The 11,716-nt window shown below is 40.3% G+C and overlaps 1 protein-coding gene across 1 annotated transcript; it reads right to left on the bottom strand.

The window, feature by feature from the left end:
* Nucleotides 1-541: 541 nt before the first annotated feature.
* Nucleotides 542-2,898, bottom strand: LOC147630916 (uncharacterized). The gene is made up of 6 exons (XM_086808981.1): nucleotides 2,805-2,898; nucleotides 2,557-2,654; nucleotides 2,255-2,369; nucleotides 1,361-1,485; nucleotides 1,142-1,215; nucleotides 542-617 (listed from the first exon to the last, which is right to left on the bottom strand). The coding sequence occupies exons 1-6, from the start codon at nucleotides 2,896-2,898 to the stop codon at nucleotides 542-544; spliced, it is 582 nt and encodes a 193-aa protein (XP_086665107.1).
* Nucleotides 2,899-11,716: the final 8,818 nt, after the last annotated feature.

The raw sequence follows: 11,716 nt of genomic DNA, 5'->3' as shown, positions 1-11,716 counted from the left end.
TGGGTGTGTAAGTGGTGTGTCTAGCTTGATGGTTTTTAACGTGAATTTTGACACTTTTGGGGTTCTTTTACATGTTCATTTTTTGTTAAAAAAGACGTCAAAAAGGCATGTCGGTAATAGTGATCACATAGTATAAGATTAGGTATCCTTAGGCTTATGCAAGTAGGCTCATGTTCCATCTCATAGGTTTCATGCCATGTCTACATGTTTCTTTTAACCTAAGGTTAACGAGAACCACCAAAAACATCTTGTCAAGACCTTGTACACAATGAATAATGGAGAAGTCATAATCAACAACGAGATTAGAAGGCATATCTAGCTCGTGGAAGAGCTAAGAAAAGGGCTTGGATGTTTGCAGTTAAAAAAGAGGCCATCCAAAAAATGGGCAAGATTCTCTATCTTCATACTACAAGAACAGAAGCCAACTATATTGTTCCTCCTCCTCTCTTAATTAACTCCATCAAAGAAATCAGAAGCTAGCTTCTGATACAAAATGTATTGTCTATGAATTCATGCTTGTAGCGTGCTTAATGATCTCTTATCACATTGCTAGTGTCGAGTTTATCGACCTAAACATTGCACTAGGATTGCTCAACACATTGGCCACATACTCTTTCCTGTAAATTCAACCAAAAGCCTGTTAATAGTTAGAGACATTGCAACACCGTCAACAACAGATTATGATGATGCAAAACCAACAATTCACTATATACATGCGTATATGAAAGATAAATTCTTTGTGAAGGAAAACCAAGTTATGAAAATATTTAAAGTAGATATATCATGATAATGCAAGACTACCTACTCAAGGGTGTAGATTGTCTTGTCTTTGTAAAAACATGTTATTGAAAAAAAAAAGAGAGGAATACTAGCTGGAGATAAGTCTCACTTAATCTAAAAATGTTTTTTTTTCCAAATAGAGGAAGGAATGAATACTAGTTATTGGAGATAAGTTTCACTTCATCTAAAGTCTGTGTGAAAAGTTCAAGGAGGTGACTGATAGTAACAAGAAGAATACAGACAGATTATAACAAGCTCCTGAACCGATTAGAGTGTTACCAAGACATTCGCTTCATAGTACATAAAAATGATAGCCTATCACTCCTCCTACAAAGAGAGAAAGAGAGGATGATAAATTTACCTCGACTCTATCTCATCTCCATCAGGTTTAAGAAGATCGATCCTCGTGGGAACCTCTGTGTATAGAAGAACTGCCTGCGTTGGTAAGGTAATTGGTAGATTAAGATTAATGAAACCGAAATAATAGTGAGGGAATATGATCAAGGAGTGTGTGCAAAGATCAAGGATTGGTTGATCCTAGTATTTACGCGCCGCGAGTCAAAAAGATAATCATATGTACCTTAATGTAGTCTTCGGTGTCGAGCGTGAATCGATGGTACATTCCCGGCGGCAAGGTAATCATATCTCCCTTTTTGACAGTAAACCTTATCCAGCTGTTATCGTAATCTCTTATGTCCCAATAACCTACGTAGAAAGGCTAGATATGATTAGCATTAACTTAGCTGCACTTCCTAGTTATAAGTGCAATGCTACACATACCAGGTTATATATATATAACATTACACAAAAACAAGCCTAGGTTTTTAGTTTGCATATTGAAGCCTAATTTGAATATCTGCTCGACGATGGTGCCGATGGCTTCTCTACCCTCCTCCTCGCGTTTTCTTGCTTTCAAGTCTTCTTTCCGGAACATCATCATGCCCAAATTTGTTTCGCCCAAATCCTCGCACACGCACACTTCGTCTTCTCATGCTAATGCTGCTCGTTGTTGCGTTCCGCATGAGAGAGCAAGACGGAGACCCTACCTTCGTAGCTCTACCCTTGTAGCATATCGTTCCCTTTCCAAGACTTTGGAGGAGGAGGAGGAGCAAGCTATCAGCAAGTCATGCAATGTTGAAATACATTTTCGCTGCCTGAGGTGTGAGTGCAGAGTCACCACAAATCATACGTTGATGGGATGTGTGACCACACCACCATGATCATGACCTAGGTGGGCGCTGGTGGTAGATAAAGTTCCGTGAGTTGCCCACTGCAGCACAGCACAGTGGAGGAGGGCGACGTATATATGCAAGAAGATGAACGTCGTTGACAGCTACTTGACCGGAATTTGGGTTGCTTGGGAGCCAATAGGGTTGACGTTGGTCGGCGCGTCGTACATGTAAGAAGGTAATTCATAATTATGCAATATCATCGAAGATTTTCATGACCAAATAAAGTGACTGATTTGATTTACCACGGCCTTCAAGGATAAGTCGGCTTTCTTCATAGGGATGCAGATGTTCCTGAAAGAAGTGTTCAGTCTTCTGCTCAAAGTTGTCCATAACGCCAGGTGCTACAGTTATCGCCTCCTGCATCATGGTAGTAATTACAAACCAAAATCATATCACATATGCATGCATGCAGTAGTAGTAGTAGTAGTCGTCACCTTCATTTGCATTAGTAAGCTGCACTAGTACTGCGTTTTTATAATGCCATATCATAGGAATCAAATACCAAACGATTAATTATTGCTAGCTGCAATAACAAGCTGATTACCCAATAAACGTAGCCATGGTCGCCTTTTACTCTCTCGAGCGTAGGGTCTCTCTCCCAGTTGCAGTCAACATCTATTTTCCAATGTAAGACGCCGAGTTCTACACGAAAATTAAATTAACAAAGAGTAAAACCTCCCTTAGGCCTTGAGCATCATGACGCAATCTTTAACGCAGCAAACAAGCTGACTGTTAAGCTTACTGTGCGTTGAGTTGATAACGAAAAGAGTTAAACTTGACGAAACATGTCACCTTTCAAGTGTTCCTCTGATACTGGGCGATTGGGCACGTATTTGTGAGGAAGCCTGCGGTCATCATCTGCGGGATTGTACACCCAAGCCTCCATAGCTTCTTCTAATTAGCTATCCTGCGAGAAAGCAAGCTGCCTAAGGACGTTAGTCTTGTGATACCAGGAAGCTAAGCTGGTGCAAAAACCTCAGTATGAAAAGGTAACCCCCCAAAAAAAAACTACAAGTAATTGATGAAAAAAGCAACGCCATGTACACAGACAAGGAATTAAACGCGTCGCCGCTCATAAGAAACGCAATGTTGTCTTGCGCCTGCTCCCCACAAAACTCTTATATAGAGAGGTGTGAGCCATATTATATTAATTTCTTTCATTTTGTGAGAACGATGCGCTCTAGTTTGACGAAGGCCGCAAGTGTGAGCATAATTTCATTTTGTGTGAAATATAAACAATAAATAGATCACATTTAGATTCGAGGGTTAAATATAAACAATACTAAGATCACATTTAATTTTGTGTAAAATATACACAAAATAATAAGAACACATTTAGATTCGAGGGGACGCTAGGCGAACACCACAGCTTTGCTTTGCCTGCCACAATGCAAAAATTACACAAGGTTAAGATATTAGCAAGCCCTTGCACCTCCAATATCCCACTTCACATCATCTTATGGCCCTAAACTAAGCGGGCACACAACCATCCTTGGGCTTCTCTACGCTTATTTAAGCCCTATTCTAAGGTGAGAGTCTAAACAACATCCAACCACTACAAGAGATCACCTAATACCGTAATACCATCGTATATACCGAAGATTTAGATTTGGTTTTTTTGCCTAAAACTACCCACACTGATCATTATCACTATCGGTATTGAATCGTCAATAATATTTATCGCTCAACCGTTGTCTTTATAAACTAGTATACTGATGCTACCTACTGTGATTGGTATATGCATCGGGCATCGATGTTTTTACCGACGTAAATATCGATGCAAATATGAATGTTTATTTCGACATAAATACCGACACTGGTATAAATCTTTTTTTTGGGTGAAATGGGACAGATTCAAGCAGTTTGTCCCAACCTGTCTCGTTGTGCCCATACTACCTAGCTAGTAACTTTAAATATAAACACATTAAAAACAAAGATGTAGAAAAGATAATCAAATTTATGCATATTTATGTGTGGAATTCGGAAAACTAAAAAGTGCACAGATATTCATATTCAAGATGCGATAACTCATCATTGACATTAAGAAACCTCACAAGAAGTATAAAACTCCAAATACCGTATTAGAAAATCTTGATACTTTGGAAATTTTGCAAGTTGTCTTGCAAACAAAAAAGAATAGTGGATCTAGCGCTCTTAAAAAAATTACGAACATAGCTCTTACAAAGAACATTTGAAAGTTGTCTTACAAAAAAAAAGAAACTGAGAGGCCCATGTAAGAGCTACTAGTCGTGATCACATCAACGCATCTTTCCACTTCTCGTGGCTTCGACTTGCTAAATATGCTAAATACTCTTCCTTCAATGGGCATGGTTATACTAAAGAAGAGTATGATTTCACGTGGTGTCACGGAACTACATCCTTGTTTGACAAGATGGAGCGGGAAAGGCAAGAGCTCAATTGGGCCCATATTGTCAACTATGTAAGTATATAATATCGTCAAACATTAAACTTTTTAGTTTTCTAAATTTCACACATAAATTATGTGTATCGTTTATCTTTCTGTACTTTATCTTTTTTATGTTACATTGTCATGATAAAACTTATGGTTCTATTCCTCAATGTAGGGAGTATCTTGCAAAAAGAAAGAGATGAAGACTTACAAAGTATGTACAAAAGTGATCGATACCACCGACACAAAGGTGAGAAGTACCTGAACCTTTGAGGCGTACTTTATGAGCATCTCATTGTAATTGCTTGTACTTATTGGGGGTGTTACAAACCTCCACCTTAGCTTTCCTTCGGTCTTTGATGTTGAGATACATGGGCTTACTCTTTCTTTTATTTAAATTTACATCTCACACCTCAAACCTTCAATGGCTCATTAGATCTCTCATTCTCTTGAGTATGTAATTATTTGTTGAATTGCTGGAAGAGATTTGAGACTAGGAACCCTCTATGAAGCTACTCAAGAATGCAATTCTTTTATTCTTCTGGTTGGTCATGCCACTTCACGAGGATGTCATGGCCAAACTGCACACTACAGAGGTGAGTGTCAATACCCTACCACCTGGCTTATCCTCAATGATGGACCTATCATCATAGCATCTATAGGAGTATAGGGACCCTGATGCTATAGAGCAGGGAGTAAAGGGAGTGCGAAAAAAAGGAATGTCTACCCAAGTGAAGTCTAGAGGGATGCCATGAGTGGCTCTAGGAATGAAACCCAAAGTTATTGTAGAAGTGACACCCTGATAAGTATATGGAGTAGTCTTAACAAAATGTGCAGGAGGATGATGTGGTGTAGTAGTAGCATCACTACCACCTCCACATATACTAGTGCCAAAACCACCACCACCACTAGCGCTACCACTTCCATTACCACTAGCACTACTACGTAATGGCTACTACCACTATGGCTACGATGAGACCTGTGTCATGAACTCTTTGCATCACTAGAAACAGTTTGAGCACTCGGGGTGATGGGACTCAATCAGCCGAGAATGGGTGAGGTGAGCTCCAACCGAGCTATCTCATGTTGGCTCAAGGGGGAACACTTGGAAGGAATTTTGGATCTCATCCTATGTGCAGTCTCGTAGATTACTAGACATGCCTACTTTAAAACAAAACGTGGATTCAGCTCAAAACAAAGCATACTTTTGCATAGAAAATCATAAATAGAAAAAGAGCTTGTGTGTACGCTTACCTCCAGTGGTTGAGAAGAGCTAATGTCTCAAATAAGGTGAAAGACCAACAATAGCTTACCTCCAGTATGTATACTCTATAGTCTATGTATACATAGCGTGCATAGTGTATAAATACATTCTTATGCCTATACACGCATTCATAATCTATGCTCTATACTTTATGATCTATGCGTATAAAGAGTATGCATAATCTATGCATACGTAAAGAGTATGCATGTTCTATGCATACGTAGCATGCATACCTTATACATGCATAGAGTATAGATTAAGCATAGAGCATCTATACTTTTTATGTATGCATGCTCTATAGTTTTTATACATGTATAGAATATAGACTATGTGATCTCTATGCTTTATGCATGCATAAAGAGAGCATGGTTTATGCATGCATAGAGTATGTGTGCTCTAGGCATGCATTGAGTTGTGCAAGCTCTAAGGCTGCATAGAGCCACCATAGAGCATGTAGTATACTCTATGCATGCATATCTCTTTATGCATATAGCCTCTATAGTAGACACATTAAGTAACGACACATTTTTCCATTGTAAATCTAGCATGCCAATAGGTTGCTATGCCGTTTACTCAGCATTGGGTTGAGGTGTTGTAGTAGGCATTATGGCTTGTGGAGCTGTGATGGAAAAGGTAAATCCCATTGTGTTGAGGTTTGAAATATTTAGTGACGAGCACTTGCACGTGTGCGGCACTCAGAAGTCTCATGACCACTCTCTCCTTCAATAAATATGTACCTTTTCTTAGCCTTCATTCCATGTTGGGTTACTTTCAAAAAATTTGTGAAATTCTTCTCCGTTAAAGTGTTACCCACCACTAAAGTGTTACCCTTAGCAATGGGTTTAATAGTAGAAGTGGTATCACATTTAGAATCTAATGCTTTGGCTCCCTTGACCATCAGATTATCTTCTACTTGGATGGCATTTGTTGTGTTACTTTATCCCACATAGTGATCCCTCTAATGAGGTGACTGAGCCATTACAGGAGGTCGCTTCATGCGTAAGGCGACGGATGAACCTATCCACAGCAGGGTGATTATTTGAATAACATTCATGTGGAAGCCAATGAGAGTTTGAATGCTTGAGACATCTAATGAAATGTCTAACTGATTCCTCTTCTTCTCTCTAGGCTTTGTGTAGCTGTGAAGCCAACCACTGGCTCATTCTCAGAGGTGGGTACATATGGCACGATTTGAAGGGAAGCCTCCATTGCAATTTGAGTCTCATCCAAATTCTCTTCCCCCCCACTTCATCCATCCCACTGCCATCTCTAGAAGCCTCTTTCAACTCATCAATTGATGGAGGACTAACTTTAATTTCTCCACTGTTTTCCTTTTGCAACACTCGATTGCTCTTTCTTTTCACCGTATGTCTTTGTTTCGTGGAATTTTTTCTCTCCATCTTGTGAACACAAACAAACACACAACTAAATCATGCTTGAAGAATATGAATTAGTCCTTCCACATTACAATAACTACAACATAATAACTCCTAAGAGATTCCATACATTAGGGAACAAGCCAAGCTCAAGGTAACCATGATTACCAACCTGAACTTCATTAGTCCTTATGATGCCATGCAGCCCCTTCTCTTGCACAAAGATGCTGATCATACTACAATGTCACACCATTAAAATAATGAAGTTTGTCTACCACACAAATCGGAACCACCCCGCAGAACTACCACTGAGACTTAATCCTAGCCTTGCGTAATGTATGGTACAAATGGTGGAACGCTCATTGATTTTCTAAAACCCAGCCATCCGTGTGCCATTGCCAAAAGCATTGGGAAGTAGCCGGCATAGACGCGGACTACTTGTCAATGGTTTTGGCCATGGCAGATGGATGGCTTGGCTACCCTTCGATTCACCCTTGGCCTACATATGCCCTACACATGGCATGGCTAATAGATGATGATTAAAAAAATGCTACAAAGCTTAATGCTATTCTCATGCACAATGAAGACATTGAGAAGTAGAGAGGAGGAGAAGAGCACTTGACTCATATATAATGCACAAACCCACATCTCTTAGAGCCCATTTGTATTGGCACCCCCAAAATGTTTGGTGTCATGCCTCCAATAAGGGTAGGAGGCACAGTGTGAAGGGTAGCCAAGTTCCATGAGATGTGAAGTCTATATGAAGGGTAGCCAGGCTATGTGTGTGCCATGGCCAAATCCATTGGGAAGCAGCCCGCATCGACACGGGTTGCTTCTCAATGGTTTTGGCCATGGCACACAGATGACCGGGCTACCCTTGGATTCACCCTTGGCATACATATGGCTACAGATGGCATGGACAGTACATGATTTTTAACAAAATGCTACAAATATTAATGCTAATCTCATGCACAATGAAGACATTGAGAAGTAGAGAGAAGGAGAAGAGTGACTCTTATATATAATACACAAAGCCACATCTCTCACAACCCATTTGTATTGGCACCCCCAAAATGTTTGGTGTCATGCCTCCAGTAAGGGTAGGAGGCATAGTGAGAAGGGTAGCCAAGGCCCACAAAATGTGAAGTCAATATGAAGGGTAGCCAAGGGCCACAAAATGTGAAGTCAATATGAAGGGTAGCCAAGGGCCACTAGTAGATGTCAAGTCTATATGAAGGGTAGCCATGCCATATGAAGGCTAGGGCTAGAACCATTGGGAAGTAGCCTGCGTAGACGCAAGGTGCTTCCTAGTGGTTTTGGCCATGGCCTTCATATGGCTTAGGTTTCGATTTCCCCTTGGCCTACACATGGCCTACACATGGCTTGTCTAGCCTTTGTTTTGGACTTTCCCATCAAACCAATCATACACCATAGAGTACCATGACCTACATAGCGATAAAAATACATGCAAAAAACAGGCAGGCTTTTTCTGAATTGAATAAAAATATACTCCCCAAATAGATAGTGAGTATAGCCTTTGTTTTGGGCTTTTCCATCAAACCAATCATCCACCCTAGAGTACCACGACCTGCATAGTGATAAAAATACATGCAAAAAACTGGCAGGCTCTTTTTGAATTGAGTAAAAATATACTCCCCAAATAGATATTGAGTACACCCAACAACCATGCAGTTAATCAGTCTAATTAGTCCTTCAACACTGTGGATACATATGGCACTATTCTTTTCAAATGGTTACGGCCTTGGCCTTCATATGTCTAGCCTATCATTGGATATAGACATTAACTCTATGTACAATTCTTACACATAGAAACCCTCCACATAAAAACCCTTATCATCGAGGAACTACCTAAAAGAGTTGCTTATTCTTGCGTAGGAATTTTCCATGTATGTCTATGTGCATGTATCTTCTACCTCAAACAATGTATTGGTGCAAGTCTATGTGCATGTCTATATCCATGGTAGCCAAGCCAAGTGTAGTCCAAGGCCACACCATTGGGAAGCAGCCCACGCCAATGTGGGCTTCTTCCCATTGGTTTTGAACTTGGCCTACATATGGCTAGGCTACCATGGACATAGAAAAGGATGGGCTACCATGTGGATCTCTTTGCTACTCAAATGTTCTACTGTACCAGGAAGTCAAACATTAGCCTCTACCAATTTTGCTTGTGTGGCACTATGAATATCATCTCTCATTATTTCAAATCACCCTTAGATATAGATCCCCATGTTTCCCACTCTACATAATTCACATAGATGGTAGATCTCCCTTGCCATCGGAGATGCTCAAGACTATGAGAACTTGAAAGCACTTGTATAAAATGCATCTTGCACTTGTTGATGCTGCTTGCACATGTTATACAATGAACTATATAGAAATCAATACTACATCACTATCTTCAAATTACCCTCCCCAAAGCTATGTGTAGGTTAAGGCCACACAATTGGGAAGCAGTCCGTGTCGACACGGGCTACTTCTTCCCAATGGTGTGGGCTTGGCCTACACATGGCTTGGCTACCATGCACATAGACATGGCTTGTCTACCATGAATGCATATGATGTGCAGCATAAACCGCACAGCATAAACCGCACAACATAAATCGCACAGCATAAAGCGCACAGCATAAACCCCAAAAATTCCATACCATGCGCAGCATAAACCCCATAATTCCAAATCATATCAGTAGCAGAAACCGCACAACATTAAAAAAATTAAAACATGTTGTTTATACAAAAGGCATTTAATAGAATGTTTTAAAAAAGGGGCCCCTTTTTTTAAAATTGAAGAGCAAGAAATATGTAGAAAACATTGTTTCCAACCATGACAAACCTGTGCGCATCCTCATCCAAATCCACGTAAACAAAGGGGAGATTTAGCGCATGCAAGGCCTTTTGATTTTTACACAACAATAGGGTCAATGCATGCTTGGGTGTAGCCATTTTTGGTGAGGTTTAGGGCATTTTTTGTATATAGGTAACTTTCCCGACCCATAACTTATGCATTGCTCAATGGAATTCGACAAACTTGGTATCCAGGCAATAGTGCACATTCCAATATTCAATATGAGATAAACAAAACACAAAAGCAAAATTTATAATCTGATCATTAAAGTGTTACAAGTTTGATGTGGCGTCTGAGGCATGTGTTTTAAATAGCATATGTTATAACACTTTATGCAAAAATGTCAAAAATTTGTTCTGCACATACATGCAACCAAGTAATCATTCTAAAGTACACTACATGAGTTCTTCCTCAACCATAGGACACATTCAATTGAGAACATCTGGTATAGTTTAAGGGACCTTCAATGTTGTGCTAGAATTTTGCATACCCATTCGAGGGCACACTCCATAACCTTTTTTTGGTTTGTTGAAAACCTAAAGGGATTGAAAAAATGGAATCCACACTAGTGGGACTAATGCATGGTGGTCTTAAAACATTGGTAGTTGGTTATATCGGTATCTTGATTCACCCTGGAATGGAAGAAATTAAAAATGGTCAATTTTTGCATGTGCAAAGATCTTTTAATAAATCCAACACTATTTACAATTTTTCATTGCTTCTTTTTCTTTGTAGTTTCCTTGCTATATGACTCATAAGCATGTCAAGGGTCATTGCATTTCACATCGCACACCATCAAATCCGATAGCGTGCCCTTTGGCCTATTGGTGTTTTGAAGCATTTTAGGCCACATTCCACTTGCTTGGGGGTAAGATTTTGCTGACGTGTATAGCCGGAGGGGGGAAACCACGGTGGGTGAAAATTTCAATACCCCGTAGACTTTCAAATTTTCAGGCCTCCCGTTGTGGGACGAATGTTTTGAATAAAGTACATAACATGCCACCTACTATGTTGCAAAGTATTGTGTTCGTTTTCTTTGTCTTCTTTTCTTTGCTTTGTAAGATGTCTTCTTTTCTTTACTCACCTCCCCAGCTAGCTGGTCTTTTTGTGATCGTCTCCATGGAAATGGCAAGATGCAACTCGCCCCCCACCCTACAAGATGCACAATTTGGTGTGGCATTGTATTCTTTACCCTGGTAAGTTGTCTTCTTTTCTTTGCTCACCTAACGAGCTCAATGGCCTCTATCAAATCCCTTGCTTTGCTGGTCTCACCAACGCAGTGGTCTCTATCTTCTTTGCTTTGCTTGCCTCTTAAGCTAGATGATCTCTGTATAAATCGTCTCCATGGCAATATGCAACTCTTCATGGCTTGCAAGAGAACCAGAAAAAGGTGGCAAGATAGGAACGCTGAAAAGCTTGGCCAAGGCACAAGGAGCATATTGCAAGATGAGGAAAGAAATGGCACAGATGACAAGCTCAAAGCGGCAATGCAAGACACTTTTGCAACGTATGTGGAGGGAGAAACAATGAGAAGACATAAGACTCCTTGCAGAGCAGCACAACACGAAGCGGTTGTAGATGGATGCATTTGAACATTGCCATCGGAGCGAAGAACACGAGCTGTGGCCAATAGATTAGTGGGAGAATTCAAGGCAGCAACATCAGGCCATTCACATGAGTACAAGCCTCCTCTCATTAGAAGCTTTACCTTGCACCCTAAAATCCATAGAGTGAAAACCCCGCCAACGCCTTAGGAGATGCACGCACAAGAGACACTACTTTCTAACCTAA

Source organism: Cibotium barometz, chromosome 15, assembly GCF_041138505.1.
Source record: "Cibotium barometz isolate CiBa-2024 chromosome 15, ASM4113850v1, whole genome shotgun sequence".
Lineage (NCBI taxonomy): Eukaryota > Viridiplantae > Streptophyta > Polypodiopsida > Cyatheales > Cibotiaceae > Cibotium > Cibotium barometz.
Note: the sequence above shows the minus strand (reverse complement) of the source record. Positions and strands in the feature narration are given on the sequence as shown.

What these genes read in the sequence shown, in the direction of transcription:
- LOC147630916 (XM_086808981.1), bottom strand. Translation starts at nt 2,898, where the DNA reads ATGGAGGCTTGGGTGTACAATCCCGCAGATGATGACCGCAGGCTTCCT. An exon ending in ACACCGAAGACTACATTAAG is followed by an intron (nt 1,216 to 1,360) that starts GTACATATGATT and finishes TTACCAACGCAG; the next exon opens with GCAGTTCTTCTATACACAGA. An exon ending in GGAGATGAGATAGAGTCGAG is followed by an intron (nt 618 to 1,141) that starts GTAAATTTATCA and finishes TTGAATTTACAG; the next exon opens with GAAAGAGTATGTGGCCAATG.